This window comes from Clinocottus analis, unplaced genomic scaffold, assembly GCF_023055335.1.
Source record: "Clinocottus analis isolate CAN_PGR_092001 unplaced genomic scaffold, fCliAna1.0.p SCAF_13, whole genome shotgun sequence".
Lineage (NCBI taxonomy): Eukaryota > Metazoa > Chordata > Actinopteri > Perciformes > Cottidae > Clinocottus > Clinocottus analis.
In genome coordinates, this window is record NW_027175854.1 from 6555596 (window position 1) to 6572685 (window position 17090).

The following is a 17090-nucleotide window of genomic DNA, read 5'->3' on the forward strand; positions in this document are numbered from 1 at the left end:
ATTTTCGTTGTATTGAGCAATTTTAAACATTTTGGAACGGCTTAAAAAAAGTGAGTCAAATGATGAACATACAGAAAACTAGACTTTTACAAAACATGCCGCTTCAGTTCATCGCTGCAAATATTGAACATGTTCTTCAAACCCTCACAATGTACCTGAGATGCAATAATCTTTTTAGATGTAACAACACATTGACAGCATCATGTTAAAATAATAGCACAGGCAGCATTTCATTCCCTTCAGACCCACCAGGAGTAAAGCAAAGGTCAGGGAGTCACAAATAATCAAATGCATGGACACACTGGAAAAAAAAACAAAGAACGCCAAAGTACACAATGTTGATTACTGGAACTATAATTTCCAACCTCTGTCCATCAGCTTAGTCTTTATTTGCAAGGCTTGCGGGCTGAAATCTCTCATTTCCAAATGGAGCATCAGAGTCACGATGGAATCGAACACGTTTTCTATTCACGGCTTCATGCGATTCAGCAACAGGAAACCTGTTTAAATGCGTCAGTCACCTTTAGTCCCCATTAGGATATGCTCGCAATGTCTGACACCCTCAATGACACGTCTACGAGATGTCGAAATCAACCTCTGGTGTGTCGTTGAGGACAGGACTTTGATTCTAACAAATTCCACTCTCCAATCGATCCCATTGGTCGATGACATTTTGCCAGCATCTCTGGGGGAAAAAAAAGTCAAATCGTTTCGAAAGTGTTGTCAAACTGGGCCGAACCTGCCGTCTGTTCGTCCTGTAACAGCCAAAGCCGTTTGGGAACCTCTCTTGTGCCGTGTCTAAAGTTCCAAACAAAATAGGAAGTGAGACTAAAGTACTGTTCTCCTTTTTGCCCGTTTCATGTCTCGGTTCCCGTCAGCCTCGACCGAATGGCCGCCGCGGGCGGCGAGGTCGGTGCCGTCAAACGACCTGAATCCTTGTGTACTCTTGCTTCTGACGTAATCTGCAGCTGACGATACTGGAGGGAGGAAATACACGTCATTATAACATAGTGTCTACATTTTAAGAAGGTGAGGCAGTGTGTGTTCCAGTCAGTTTTTCTGTTCAAGGCTGAGTCATCAAGCTCACGGACACCAGACCACGTAGAGACAGCAGGTCTTTACAACAACCTCGATGTCTTTTAACTTGAACTTATCTTAATTGGGAATAGATACAATTGATTATGGATATAAATCTCAGTCCCTCTGAGAATTAAAGACAAACTGAAGAAAATACAAATACATTGAAATGCACTTCCTGTTTCTAATCTTAAACTAAACTAAGCTAATTGACTCGTGGCTCCGCCTTCATCCTCGATGGACAGAAACGGGAGTGGTTAAAAACTATTCAAGCAACCGAGTGCTACAGAGTGCTTACAATGTAAATAGTGCTCCTAAATGTTGGTTGTGAGACTAATCTCATGTTCAGAGACTGTAAGAAATATTCAGGAACGAAACAACCCAAATACATTTCTGTATTTTGAGGCAACCGAAGAATAAAAACACAATGAGTCATGAGAGCCGTGATGGGAATGGACCAATCGCTGCCAGCCAACTGAACCCACCTGATGGGGATCATTCCCAGTACTGTAATGACGCTGGAGAGCGTGAAGACGAAGCCCGGGAACCAGTCCAGGGTTCTCTGATAGATCTTAGTGAAGGCAGGGATGTACGCCAGGCCGGCAAACTTCAGAGCTATCTGCAGATAGGTGAGAGTGGTGCCTGATGGGAAGGAGAACACAAAGAGACGCTAAAAAAGTTCAAAGGAAACATACGTACATGTACAGGTTCTTATCTCGCCAGAGATCTCTTTTTAGCGGTAATATGCATATTATTGTTATCTTTTTGTGCTTTTACAAACCTGCACACAGGTTTCACACTCACCGCAGGAGGAAGCTGGAACCTGCTGTGAGAGCAGAGACCTGATAGTCGGCATCGGGATGAGCGCAAACAAGTTGAGGGAGCGAGCTGCGGAGACATGAACACTGATTAACTATTCTGATCTCAAATCCTCCACAACGTCCTGTTTGCACACCTCCAGCTCTATTTGTATCATCTTGACCTCCTCGTCCTAGAAACAATACGCCTTTTGTTTTACTTCGACCTGTGACTAGAGAGAATATGACACTCCCCTGGGTTCTGACCAGCACACCTTGTTTTCATGTATATATATATATATATATATATATATATATATATATATATATATATATATATATATATATATATATATATATAATTATATATATAATTATATATATAATTATTATATAATTATAATTATAAAGTTATAATTATATATATTATAACTTTTTCTGACAAACTAAACTAGAGCTATTTTATTCCTTTTTTCAAACATACTGTAATCATGACTTTTTCTAACTTTTTTTTAAACATGCTATAACTCTTTAATGGCTTTTTTGACAGGTTTTTTTTTTTTTTTTGGGGGGGGGGGCGGGTGTCTCACTATTTTAATTGGCAAAATAATGTACATTAACATATTTCAATCCTTAGTCAATCAAAGGTTTTGACCTTCAAAAGGCAGTGTAACCCAGTTTAATACATTTAAGTTCAACTATTTTGTATAAAAAACAGCATTATTATTCCAGCATTTAACCTGAGGATACTCTATAATGGAACAGATTATAAGGAAGAGATGACATAGCATGTTTCTGTTGTATTCTGTTCAGTGTTCAAGTTTGAAGACATACAACTGCAGGAAGAACACATCGCCTCAACTGCTACTTTTTCTTCTTCATATGAGTTCAAATGTCCATTAATCACGATCTCGGTCTGAGAGGCTTACCGAGGTAGAACATGGGGGTTGTCCTGACGAAGGCCATGAAGTAAATCCCCGAGGCGAACGACAGCATGCCTATCAGGATGAGCGCCACGTCGCCGACGCAGCGGCGGAACACGGCGACGCCGAGGAAACTGGTGAGGAAAATCACACAGCCGGCTGCATGGCCGTAACCCACCTGGAGGAAGAGGGGCCAAATGAAGACGAACTTTAAATAATTCACAATAATCTATTTTTCTATGCGTCAACGTCCTAAATCCGAGACCATGTCACCTGAGTGGCACTCCAGCTGAGTGGCTCTTTCAGCACAAAGGCGTCCATGATCCCGACCGCTCCACCCACTGCGGCGACGTACAGGACGGCGGTTGCAACCAGCAGGACGACGTTCACCCGGTTTCTCTCGACGGGAGCGGGAACTTCACCAGGAGAATCAGGAAGGAGCCGGCTGGTGTCCTCGGATTCCTGGGGGGTTTCATGCTTCACCTTAAATTGATGGGAGGGAGAGCACAGACACATTTAACATCTGCATGAGCTGCACGCCGCTCAGCTGTTGCATGTAAAGTGAATGTGTGGGATTAAAAGCTGATGTGACACTGCTTTGTTTTTTGTTTTTTTTACTCTACGCAATTAAATGTTTCTTCTGTTCTTATTAAAACGCACACAGTTTACTGGAGTCAGTCAATCCCACTTTCTTTTTTGTGGCTCTTCATTACCACAGTATAAGCAACGACAGCCTTCTTAAAAAAAAAAAGAGTAGAAGAGGTTTGACTTGATCCACAGAGGTCAGACCGCGTCATCCATTTCAACGATTGGCTCGTAAAACCTGCCGAGCTGGATTCCTCAGACATCGTCCCGCCCCCGAGAACGCGACAGTCTAAAACGTACACGACAGAGAACACAGGGCGACGCTCCGAAATGCACGCTGACCTGCAGCAGGACGGTGGCCTGCGTGAGGCAGAGCAGCTGCAGCAGAGCGCCCACTGCGATCAGGATGGTCCCAGTGCCCAAACTGGAGCTGTACAGCAGGAACAGGTGACCCGAGGCCAGGCTGCCCACCAGCCCCGCTATCCCGTACAGCAGCTCCACTTTCATCATCACCTGCATTGATGGCACACACACAGGACACACACACACACGTGACACACACACACATGTGACTTATTTTTTAAAAGGATGACCTCATGATCTGATTTATTACAACTTAAAACAAATAGCATTTGTTTTAATTGGGTTGTTGTTTTTGTACTAGAAGTAGATGCATTGTGGTTTTTTTGTGGTTAAATCATTTGGATATGACTGATGTATGAAGAGGCGTTAAGTGTTTTACTTAACAGGGGAAGTGTTTCACTTAACAGGGGAAACACACATTTGGTGCCATTTTTTTCCCCCCAGACTGTATTTATGCACATTTGCAACGAAACAACAGCCCTCGATAACGACGTTGTGATTTCACGATCCCCTTAACATAAGCTCCCTGTGAGTCAGCCCACCTGTTGCATGAAGGCCCCCCCCCCCTCCCCATCCCCCTGTCTGACGTACTGACCTTGGAGCGCTCCGCGGCCGTGGAGGAGAGCGCAGCCAGCGTCATCACGCCGGACCAGTAGGCGCCGTAGCCGCCGGACAGGCCGAAGACAACCGCCCCGGCGTACATCACCTGCAGCGGGAGCCGCAGGACGACCACCAGGAGCAGGGCGAGACTCAGCAGCACGTACCCGCACAGCGGCACCGCGATGGGGGCTCTCCTCCAGCCGCGGTCGCCCAGCCTGGCGAGGAGCAGCGCGGGCAAGATCGGGACCAGCCGGACCAGGAGGTCGTAGGTCATGTAGAAGTCCGTCATGGCTCTCTGCTGGCTGGCCTCCTCGGAGAGGCGGGCGTCCGGGTAGGTGGCGTTCACACTGCGGTCCTTGACCACCATCTGCAGGGCGGTGGCGAACAGAGAGCTGCCGAGCTGCTCCAGCACGAGCGTGGGCTCGATCCTCCGGAGCAGCGCGAAGGCGCTCTGGCACAGGTTCGTGGCCATGATGAGACGTTCACTGGCCGCTCTTTAGAGGACGTGCTCGTTATTCTGTAACACGCGTGTGTCCCTCCCTCCGAGGCATGGAGTTAGTGTGCGGCAATGAAAGCACAGAGGGAGATATACAACTCTCACGTCCAAACTTCCTCCTTCTCTTTACCGAAACGGGCGTGATAAAACGGAGAAGTAGAGAGAGAGAGAGAGAGAGAGAGAGAGAGAGAGAGAGAGAGAGAGAGAGAGAGAGAGAGAGAGAGAGAGAGAGAGAGGGTGGTTTCCAATCTCTCTCTCTCTCTGAGAGAGAGATTGGAAACCACCCTGCGTCCCATTATGTATTTCAGAGTTAATCCAAAAGAGTGCTCCACTGTTTGTTTTCATAAAAACAAGCATGCTTTTTTTTTTTTTTTTGCTGTGTTTTGTTTTTAACAGTTTAGGAAACGTATATATTTTGCTGAACTGGATAATGCCATCAAAGAGAAACACAATCGTAACAGTTGTTGCTGACTCTGTGTTCTGGTAAAAGCATGTCAGGACACAATGAAAATCAAGCAATACACCGGTAGTTTATATCAGCCCACCACTGTAATGTTCTGATTTGGTTGTAGTTTTTCAATTAATTCTGATGTGTAAAAAGGTAAAAACATGGCCGTCATATTGTTTTTGGTTTGTTACATCGTGCTTGAACGATTGGTGATTGTTTATATGTATTTATAGCTTTTAGTTAATTGGTTGAGAATGCAAAACCACAACTATGGCTTTCAAAACCCGAATGAACCAGACAGACACCCCACATTTACAGGTTTTGTTTTTAATGAGAAAATATCCATAATATGTATCGTAGGTGTATAACCGTGAGCCTTACATGTGCTATAAAATAACAAAGCAGAGTATGAGCATACAAGTGGTTAACATAGGAACAGAGGATATACTGTATAATAAGATTCCTTTATCACACACACGCGCACACACACACACACACACACACACACACACACACACACACACACACACACACACACACACACACACACACACACACACACACACACACACGCTCAGGTGCTTCTTCAGGCCAAAACAAGCTACCAGCATTTAAAATGATAAATAAATCAACTCATTCAAACAACAAGAGCATCATAATCAGAATTATAATAAATCACACAATTAGAACTCAACCTGCCTGTGCATGATGTCATCACCATTTTAAAAGCGTTATAGTGTATCTAATGCAGACTCAAAAGGAGTTAGGGGTTGGATTGTGTCCTACATAAAAGGTGAATGGAGGGCAATGTGCACATAATGCAGTTTCACACGGTGTCGCAGCAGCTACAGCCAACCAGGGAGGAAGCCGTTTGCTTTTGTCGCTTGAAACTCGCTTGGACTGAAGCTGAGATACAGCAGGAGCTCAGCTGGCATCCCGTAAAAAAACAACAACAAAAAAAGCTGTCACAAAGAATCGGTGATGTCAGTTCAAGCTCCTCTAGAATCGAACATCTCTCACATCGGAATAGCATCGTGTTTGTCCTTCAACTCGTGTGGTCAAAATAATCACCTTCATCATCATCAGCTCGACCTCTGTTGCAGCACTACACACTATCTGCTGCAGCCCAATAACATGTCTGTCTCATTCAATGGGACAGTAGTCCTTTAAATACCATTTCTTATACAATATTACCGCACGTGTGTCGAGGAACAAGAACCAGGAGGATTCTCTGGAACCAACGTGGGTTTTTTGTTTCAGGGGGGGGGAAATGGACACGTCACACACGTCTGGTTGGTGGCTGCTGGCACTATGTTTCCTTGTAGAACATTAAAATAGATAATTAAATAGAGTCAGATAAGTTGCACACTCAGGATGGGACTGTCACAATAAATATAGTAGAGTTTTTATTGCCAAAGGGTCAGCATGTGTCCTGCACTCCTTTATCTTTTGTGCAAGGTTACCTCATGTTTAATTATATAGATGTCCTTCAGTGTGTGTTTGTGAGCAAAGCCGACAAAAAGGCTCAGTTCCTGGGTGAAGGGCACTTGAAGAGGACACACTAACGGACGCGGTGATCAAACCTGTGACGTTCACGGGGAAATCTTTCTCACCACCCTCCTGACATGCTGGGGAAAAAAAAGAAGAAGTAAAAATCGACCACGGCTTCAGTAAACAAGCCGACAGAGACAAGTTAAAGTGGTTTAAAAAGCCACGTTGACACATTTCTACAAATTCTCATTTCATTTACGAAAGCCGAGCGCTGCTTCCTGCACCTGCAGTTATTCTGTGACCATCTAACAAAACAGGAAATCACAACGTCCCGCCAAAATCAACGCTCACGATATAATCTGTATATAAAAAAAAAAAAGGACGACTCCGGCACACAAAGCTCCCGCACCCCGCCCGTTATGTCATCACCTTCCTGCTGCTTGTTTGTGTGTGCTTGTGTTCAAGGGAAGAAGTGTCATTTCATGCGCACAACCAGCACGCGTTAAATATATTTCAAAAGCATAAGCTGACTGCTCTCGCAGTAGCATCATTCTGTTTTGGTATAACAACATTTTATAAAAAAGCTTGCTCAATCATCTTCATCAAAGTTTATCCTCAGCTAGCTTCAAGGTAAAGTAGATACGATGGCTGTGGCCCGACTGGAATATCAACATACATGTTCATATAGCAAATGCACAGTCCTACCTCAGTTAAATACATGAAACAACTGCGTACATCAGAAATCACAGAGCGACATAGCGAGTGAATGTAAAATAAGTGATTTTGTAGAATATAAAAACCCCAGACCCAGCCCTTTAATTAATACACACACTTACTGAAGTGACACGAACATGACCCTCAGTTAGCTCCCCCCGTCCCCGTCTGTCCCGTCACTCTCTAAAGTCTACTGAAACCGCAGCAATACGGAACAGGAGAAGATCAAACGCATCATCCATATCGCGCGTTGCAACAATCTACTGACGGTCTAAGGCAAAGTTGAACCGTGGCGCTAGTTTGATTTATTTTTCTCGCTAGCATTCAACAGTTCAAGGACCATTCAAGTCGGCACTTAAGATGGAATACGGATGCTGAAAAGGATTGAAAAAGATCCCACCAACACGTCACATGTGTGTGTGTGTGTGTGTGTGTGTTCAATCTGTACTGTGGCACTGCGAGACGCAGAGGATGAACCTTCATGGGCTCTGAAAGCGATGCTTCTGAGAGCGCCTCGGCCTTTTACTGCAGCGTCATCAAAATATTCTGAGATTACAGAAATGCCTTTTCTCCTGTTGTCAGATACATTTCTTGAAAGTCACAACTCACACGCTTGCTCGTCTCTCCACACGTTTTGAAGATGACTGGGGGTTATTATCGAGCATCCATTCCCAACACCCTCATCAACAAGTCTCGGGCAACCACAATAAAATCTTTAGATCTCAGCCCATATTTAAATTAAGAAAAATTACAGGCGAACAAAAATCCTATGAATATTTAAGTCATTCAGCGTCTATCAACTAGAACCTTTAAAAACCTTTAATACCAAAATACACCTCTGAACGGCGCTCTTTAACCTCCATGAAACCCTTTCAAAGTGTCTCTTTCGTCACTGACCCTTTTTTTTTGTCTTCTCCAAACTCAGCTCCAACACCTCAAATGTCTCTCACGTGCTCGAACATCTAACATACTGTTGGCCTTCAATCCTCAGGTCCCAAAAAAAAACAACCCACAACTCGGTGCATTAATCCCATTGGTCGAGCCAGCGGGTCATGTGATCACCAGAATACTATGAGTAAAATAAATACTGTTTCCTTTTCCTATCCGCGCTGCATTTCCTCCTTCAGTCTCGTCATCCTCTTCTTCCTCCACCTTTCCACTCAGTCCCTTAACGTCCTCTGAGAGGAGCCGTTTACTCCTCCTCCTCCTCCTCTTCTTCCTCTTCCCCCTCCCCTTCTCCCTCGTTGGCGTAGATGCCGGCTTCCCACTTCCGTGCCATGTCGCTTTTCCTCCTGGTGACGCGGGTGGCCTCCAGAACCTGTCGATTAACACACAACCCAACAGGTGCAAACAACCGTCAGAGCAACACAACGGTCAGAATGAGCCAACAGTTCACAAATAAAAACACCCATGCTTTTTTTTTATACCAGCCTCAAAGGGACTAACGGCAACACAATCACAAAAAGAAAACACACCACGGTGACTTTAATATGGCATGCGATGTGTATCAAAAACTGAGGGGAGCGCTTGGTTGAAGCATCCCGCTGTACAGGAGTCCTTGAGTTGTATCCATCAAAATAACCATTTCAGGGGAAGTGTCATGCTTCAACACTAGATTTGTTCCATTTTTTTATGCTTCATTGTCCCCCTCACACACTCATGCCAAGACACACAATTTCACACACACACACACGCACACACACACACAGTTACAAACACATAAGTACATCTTCCCACACAGGAGACGTCTTTGTGAGCAGGGATCCAGGGTGAAGGAGGAGTAGATTGTGGGGAACAAATTATGGATATTTCAATATTTTGAATTGACTGAGCCCTGCCTAATCTTTTACTTCAGTAGTAATGCTAATGCTTGTATATGACGATCATAACATAGACATCCACCATGTGTCACAACTCAGAAAAGCATTTTTTTCATATTGTTTTACCAGTTGTGTTCTTCTCTGAATTAAGCTTGCAGTGTATTTGTTAACTTTGTAACAATGGAACAATGTATTCATCATTATTTGTTGAATGTGTCAGGGTCAAGCATGGGGGAGACAAGCACATGCAGCACCAACACCACAGAGCAGAACAGTAATGCAGTGAGACCACAAGCAGACCTGGGATCAGATATAACCCTTTTTGATTGGTTTCCTTCACGGAGTCTTTCTAACTGACATAATACATCCCCGTTCTCACTGTTCTGGACCACTTTCATATCCGGGAGTCTGACGTACTTTGTGTTTCTTGTTGTAGACTCAGCTAAAACATTGTGCATATTTAATGGAGAACAAGAACAGAGATGACCCCTGCTTCATAATCTTCGCTGTGAATAATGAGTTCCTTCAGTAGGATGTGATAAGGGTGTTTTTGCCCCCCCCTGATGGGAGGAACCAGAGTTTGTCTCAATCTATAAAAAAAGAAACATAACAATCTCCATCTAACCCGGAACAAAAGTAGTACAAATACACACTGGTATGTATTAGTTTTTATAAAGGTTTTCAATTTTTTCTGTCCCAGGTCTGACAGTAAAGGCCGTTCATGGAGTGAACAGGTTTTGAAGTGGGACAGGTACCTCAGTGGTTACCTCGTTAACCAGCAACAAACGGGCATACTGGCCGACCAGCAGGAGAGAAGCAGCAGTAAACAAAGTCAAAAACATGTGATGTCATCATAGATAAACAATAACAACATCGGCAACAACAACAACAAAAGCGGTAACATCATCCCCACTGCATGTTCAAGGTCAATTCTGTTATATATCTGTAAAAAAATGCCTGACAACTAACTTGGTAACATTTGTTTTCACAATAAATGATCTTTTTCTTCTCAAGCGAGACCGCATTCTTAGTAATGACACACCACCGGACGTATCTGGCATGAAAGGACATATTCAGATACAAGACATTAAAAAAAGATAGAGACAGGACAGAAAACGCCCCCAGCGTCTGTGTATTACTTTCAATTTAATTTCCTGTTTCAGGCTGGGAAGTTCCCTCTGATGTTGTACTGTACTAGCTCCTGCCAAAAGGGCCGGTGATGGAAGCATTCAACCAACGTACACTTAACCAACTAATGTTGTTTCTCCAGGTTCAAATACTTACACTGTTGTCCTCGAGTTTCTCCTTCCTCTTTACTTTGTGTGTTTCATAGTCTTCCATGAGCGTCTGCATGAAGTTCTTGGGTCTCCCTCCAGAGTCTTCGCTGCCGGCGTCAGACAGGGCGCCCTCTGAAGGTGAGGGCGAGACAGGCGGTGCGGGTCGAACCTTCTCGATCTTTCCTGTACGTCACAGAAAAACACACATGGAGCTTAACAACAACAACATCCTCGTACACGACCACCTGGCGCCCTGGCGAAGCGACGCGTGTGCCGTGACTAACCTGGCGCCGTCCTCGCCGTCAGCGTGAGTCTCGCTGGCAGGCTGTTGCTCTTCATCTTATCTGCTGGGGAAATCTTGGTTGGTCGCGCCCCCGACCTCACGGGCGCGAGGCTGTTGCCGGAAGAGTTGCTGGGGCGGACGATGACGACCGGCTTCTCCTTCCTCTGTTTCTTCAGCTCCTCCTCCCTCTGCTGAGCTGCTCGGATCTCCTCTTCGATCATGGACAAAGTTCGCTGCTTCTTGGAGCGCAGGCGGAAGGGACCGCTGGCCGCGTCCGCCTCGGGGCCCCGCGACGTTGCCGCTGTGCTGCGCAGTTCAGCGGCCTCCGAGTATTTACTGAAGTAGCTGAACTCCGGTTTCTCCGGGCTCGGAGGAGAAGGGGGGCGGTAGACCGGGGTGGGCCTCGCAACTGGAGCGGCCGTGGACGAGGCAGGTGCCGGAGCCGGAGACGGGGTTGAGGAGGCCAGTGCTCTGGCGTAAGAGGACTGGATTTTGATCCTGGGCCCTCCGTTTTTGGGCCTCTGTGGTGGCGAGATGGGCTGAGAAGGAGGCGGAGAAGGCGTCTGCAGCTGCGGTTGCCGGGCTGGACTGGAGGGCTGCTGCTGCTGCTGCTGCAGAGCGTGTTGAGATTCTGGAGGCTTCTCATTGGATGAGACTTCTGGCCATCTGTCTGGCTGAGGGGACAGGTTGGACGAAGCTGGACTGGAGGACAAGGGCGATTGGAGACTGGGAGCTCCACCGGAAGACACCGGGGAGGAAGAAACTGGCACTGGGCTACTTGTTGAAGTCGAGGATGGAGAGACCGGGGTGCTCAGTTGTGAAGAATTCAACTGGGACGGCCGCCACTCGTCTCCGTCCTGGGCTGCCAGGGCATGTTGGATGGCATTTTGGACCAGCACCCCTGCGTGGTACTCCAGCTCGTCTTCTGTTGGACTGCCACTGGTCTGCCCGTTGACTGGGGTGGAGGGCTGGGGCGTGGGCGGTGACACCGGGGTGAGTGGCAGCGGGGTGGGCGGAAGTGAAGCCCCGCTGTCAGAAATATTATCCAAGCTGAACAGAGTAGTGTCCTGAGAGCGGACAGAGAACTCGTCTAACCCCGAGTCTGACTCCTCTGGGTAGAACGGGCTCTTCCTTTCCTCCTCATCAGGCAGCATTGTCATTACAGCTCGTGCACAGGTAAATTCGGCGGCAATTCCTTCATCAGACCAGGTCACGTGGCCGTCCCCGGTTTCCGCCACAATGTCGCCGCTCCCCTGGCTGCTCCTGGTTATGGATTTTGAAAAGGGCCTGGCAGAATACATGTGAGGAGCCACATCCCTCTTGGTCGCCTCCCCTTGCAGAAACTGCTTTCTGGCAGACGAGAAGTTGATCTGGTCCTCAAGAATCTCCTCCCTCCTGTTTAGCTCCGGGTCAAAGGTCACCATTGTGGGAGGACCTGAAACCTGGGGCTGCAAATGGAGAAGGGAGGAGAGAAAACGAAGGAGAAAAGAAATAGAGACGGAACTATAACAACAACGTTGGCGCTCAAAATCGAATGCATCATCAACATATCCCACATCACTCGACTTATGGGTGTGTGTGTTGTGTGTTACCTGTGTGTAGGTGTAAGTGGGACTCTGTTTCTGCTGTTTCCTCTCCTGGTATTTCTTGAGAGACTCGAGCTGATCTGCCTCCAGCTGATTTTCCAAAGGAACCTTGAATGAATGAATGAACCAATCAAATAAACAATCAGTTCGTTTGTCAGGAAGTAAAAAAAAAATAGAAAACAAAGATCAAAAGGCGAGGCTACCTCCTGAGGAGGGTTCCACCAGCGCTGGGCGATCCCTGGGTTTTTCTTCACAGCCTGGTCTTTGATCAGCTCCTGGCGCTCACGCTCCAGCTCCTCAACCTGAGAACGGGAGTAGACAAAGATATGTTTGCATATTTTGAGCCTGGTACAGTCCCATGAGGCCTGTTCGAGGCCTGCTGGCACTTATACATGTTCTCCATTGCCTCTTCAACCAGTTGTATTGCCCTTGAGCAATCCATGTAACACCCAAAGGTAAAATAGAGGATTCTAAACAGTGTGACTTGACCGAAAATGATCCTGTTTTCCACGGGACTCATTGTAGGAAAAGGAGTCATACTCCATACTATTAAGCATTCATTTAAAGTGTACTTTGTTTTAATATGGCAGCCTTTCATCCCGTTTCGTGCAACAAAACAAGAAGTTTAGACTTGTTGCCTCACTCTAAAAGTTGTATTTAGATTAAATAAGTTAGCTTATGCTTGATCTCATGATGTTAATTTAGTCAGACTTACTCAGGAATACTGTAATAATTACAAGCCTTCCTCAGAACTCTTAATTCTAACTTTTGACTGGCAATACCATTGCTGCTCTGTCATTTTTGCTACTGTGCGTCTGTTACATCTGATACTGATACATAATTAACAGCTGTTTACCTCCCCTGAGGGTCGCCTCCTCGTCACCCTGACCTGCTGCTCCTCTCCGGGGGTGAAGAGTTTCGCCGGCCGCTTCTCCTCCTGAAACGCTCTCAGCTCAAACTTGGCCCTGCCGCTCCCCGACTCCTCTCCCTGCACATGGCCGTTGGTCCTCAAGGCGGAGTCCTCCTGGTGGAGGAACGTGGACTGCCTCAGCCCCTCCACGACAATGGATTGGTGATTGACAGGAGAGGAGGCTGACACGCAGACAGAGGGAGAGTTCCCATCGATGCTGATCGGCTTGGCGTGTTCAGATGGAGAGGAGTTTCCGTTGGTGGGCGGGTCTGAGGCGGCGTCTAAAACCTGGTCCAGGTAGCGGATCTCCTGTCGACACAGCAGACAATGAAATTGCTGTTGTGTAAAACTGTTGTACGGTAATGTTCATTGTTTCATAAACATCATCATGCTATTATATTTTGCGGAACAAAGCAGATGAGATAGTTAGCCATAAAACCTTACAGCATATCATAAATAGTTTGTGTACATTTCGGCATCATCCTGTGAAACTCTTATACCATCAAAAGTCTAGGCTCAACTGACCTAGAATTATGGTCGAGGTTAATAAAATGAAGGGCAATTGAGGTCAAAACAAGTTTTTGGGTGAAAAAACTGAATTTGTGCTGTGGTCATAAACCTCCTTACCTGCGCCACCTCGCTTTCGGGAGTCTCTACTTTCACACCAACTGCATTGTGAGCTCGGCTACTGGGGCTGCTGAGGGAGCCATGTTGGATCTGCTGGCTCTCCAGTTCCATGTTTGCAGGCCTGTCAGTGATAACGCTGACCGATTCCTGGAAACTGACGCTCTTCAAGGCCCGCTCTTTTGGTATCGCGTCACTGACATCCTCGGCTGCCCGCCACAATTTCTGTCGACAAATAAAAATAAAAAAAACCCAGAGGGTTCAGAGATAGTATGGAGAGGCTGTACACACTGTATGCTTACTTTAATAAAAGCAACGTCTGCTACTTTTCTCAGAGCTCAGAATTTCTCATTTCCAAAGACATAAGTCTGTCGGTCTGTCTGCATTGCAGTAGTAATCTGGTCTGACTGGTTCTCACCACTAGAGGGCACCAATTCCCATTCTGCTGCTTTAGGTCAAAACCAGACATCCTATACTGAAAGTACTTTGTATAAAGAACTTCACAGTTCTGTGCATGAATCAGAGAGGTGACTACCTGGAATAAGTGTGATTGTAGAGGAAGAGAAAACAAGAAAAGTAGGAAGGAGGTATCTTGAGCTTCTACAAAACTGTATGTTACTCTTCAGTTTGTGTCACTAAAAAGTTTTAATCGCTTGTTATTTAAAGGATCTAAGTATCTGGTCTGGTATCACTGGAGAGGAAGTTGTCAATTACTCCAGGTTATGCAGCTTTAAAGATATTTCCATGTTAATAGCGTCACGTTCGCTTCGTTACACACATTCACTCCCTGGACCTCAGCTGTTCGCAGGGGCGGTGCCCTGGTGTGTCATTGGGTTAGGAGCCTGACTCAAGGCATCAGCATCTGGAGTTGTTGTGAGAGGAATGAGAAATCTTCCAAAACCAAATCCCTGACTTGGTCACACAGCCTGTAGAAATGGCTTGTATAGATGCTACAGTAGATGACCAAATAGATGTAATAAAAAAGTGAAATCAAATGAACTACAATATATTGCGTACATTATGAACAAACATGCAGAAGTTCATAAAGAGTGGAACACTTTCATCCAGTGATGTTATTATAATATAATAACAGTTAACACAGATACTTAATGCAATTACTATCCTCACTGAAGACTATATCACACCTTTATGAAGCAATAATGTGGGACTTAGGACTTGCATTTTGAAAACCATACTGATTTAATAAAATACATTAATCATCTCATAAAATAATACAAATGTGTACACTCCAGCCACATTAAATGACTCATCGAGTGTCGTAGACGTTGTGTTGAAATGTAAAAACGGGGGTAAGTGTCTGGTTAAAGGACACGCCGCTGGACACACGGGCATTCTGGGATCAAACCCCGTGACCTTCTGTTTTTGTGAACCATCCATCTGACACATTCCACACCCACAGTTAGCAAGGAGCTACATTTACACACTCCTGTCTTTACTGCCCTTCGTGTTTCTCCAGAGGCAACTCACAAATACTCTATTGGCTTCCTGTTTTTACTGCCTTGTGCTGAGTACACCTCAATTCCAAAAGGTGTGTTTACTTCCACGAGGGGTTATTGACCCCCGTCTTTGTAGCATGTGAGAGTGTGTGTGTGTGTGTGTGGGGATTTAATGAGGACCACTTCAGTGAATTGGTCCACTGTTCAGTTAAAGCACACGCAGCCATAAGGAGGAAGTGTTTGCTTTGTACCCACTCTCACACTTCAAGACTCAGACTAGCCATTTAATGATATCCATGGACATTTTCTACTTTCTTTCTTCTTTCTATGTGAACCCTCTACATGAGGCGATTTTGCAGAAATCAGTGGAATACTTTGGTCCGACTTAGTACCAACATAAAGAGGCGTTCTAGCCTTTAAGTTGGATAATTTTCTTTACTTTCTCTTCCTTTCTTTCTATTTACGCCGTTTCAATTTCTTAGTTCAAGATCTCTTCTGCTGAATCCCCTCAACTGCTTTTTTCTGTCTTCTCTTGCTTCCTCAGTCTTCTCTGGGATTTTTAGAGTGAAGTCACATGGTGGATTATGGAAAAAAAAAAGCCCAGTTTTGTCTGTATAAAAGAAACTAACCCTCTACTCGCCATTGTTTTCTTCAGCACATTTTATCCTCATGTCTCCTGTTTCTACTGAGTGAGAAAAAGGCATTTTGTTGACCCGTCTGGCTCAGTCATGCTCATGCTGCCTCATGGAGTGTGTGGTTATATACAAGTCAGAATAAACACCTTTTAAAGGAACACCTCATTTCCAAGTCCAAGTGATACAATCTATGCACAATTATACCGAGATTTCCCAAATGTTACGGCAATCCGTTCAAAATATAACTTTAACCACACTATCTATGATTGACACGGAACAGTATTACAGACATGTTTAAACTACACTAACCATTTCCCCTTTCATCTCCAGTTTCTTTTGTTTTCTTCACACTCTCAGACACCCGCATGATTCTCTCACCCAGTTATTGATATTAATGACGATGTGAGGACCAGGTGTCACTTCTATTTACGCTCACACAGATGAGGTCTTCTGTCTTCTGTCACATTTGACTCATTGTATACTGCGTGTGTATGTGCGAATGTGTGCAGGAATGTGTGTGTCTGTGTGTAAGAGTGTGTGTCCAGCAGGCAGGGCAGTACAGAGGGGGATGATATCCCTTAAGTGCCTCAGGGAAATAGTACTATGGTACAGGAATGTCTCATATGCAATGCTATTCTGCTACACACAACACACAAGAAAAGGAGTGTGTGTGCATGTGTGAGTGTACCAGTGCGTGACGGTGTGAGTGTGGTCTTTCAAGTGTGTGTTTTTGTATCAGAGGTGTGTATTCGCATGTGTGTTTCTGATTCTCCTTGAGGTGAACTGACATTCCAGGCATAACTAGCTGTCTTCAGGGCTCGGACTCTAATACTTGTGATGAGGGACATTGTACACCCTGCAGGGAGCAAAGTGTGTGTGTGTGTGTGTGTGTGTGTGTGTGTGTCTGTGTGTGTTAGAGTAAATCTTTTAGTCTGCAAAAAATCATGTAACTTCAGTGAAAAAGCTCAAATTCTTCGTGGTTTATTGTCTGAAAACACCAGAAT

At 45.3% G+C, this 17090-nt stretch overlaps 2 protein-coding genes across 3 annotated transcripts in view; both read right to left on the reverse strand.

Annotated features, from left to right (window-relative positions):
- Positions 1-12: 12 nt before the first annotated feature.
- On the reverse strand, positions 13-4914 carry LOC137784095 (solute carrier family 46 member 2). Its single transcript, XM_068574533.1, has 7 exons — positions 4341-4914; positions 3725-3895; positions 3071-3280; positions 2804-2975; positions 1882-1965; positions 1563-1719; positions 13-977 (listed from the first exon to the last, which is right to left on the reverse strand). Exons 1-7 carry the CDS (start codon positions 4815-4817, stop codon positions 920-922), a joined length of 1329 nt encoding a protein of 442 aa, XP_068430634.1. The 5' UTR covers positions 4818-4914; the 3' UTR covers positions 13-919.
- Positions 4915-6192: 1278 nt separating this feature from the next.
- The window catches only part of palm2akap2 (PALM2 and AKAP2 fusion), a 68530-nt gene continuing 57632 nt past the window's right edge, over positions 6193-17090 (reverse strand). Inside the window, exons 10-17 of one of the 2 annotated variants that reach the window (XM_068573406.1) lie at positions 13998-14219; positions 13317-13679; positions 12664-12762; positions 12467-12568; positions 10876-12322; positions 10599-10774; positions 10070-10108; positions 6193-8812 (exon numbers count right to left, since the gene is read on the reverse strand). In XM_068573406.1, the coding sequence (XP_068429507.1) occupies positions 8687-8812; positions 10070-10108; positions 10599-10774; positions 10876-12322; positions 12467-12568; positions 12664-12762; positions 13317-13679; positions 13998-14219 (2574 nt within the window). In that variant the 3' untranslated portion in view covers positions 6193-8686. The remainder of the gene's footprint in view (positions 8813-10069; positions 10109-10598; positions 10775-10875; positions 12323-12466; positions 12569-12663; positions 12763-13316; positions 13680-13997; positions 14220-17090) is intronic. The other variant, XM_068573407.1, reaches the window with a different exon arrangement.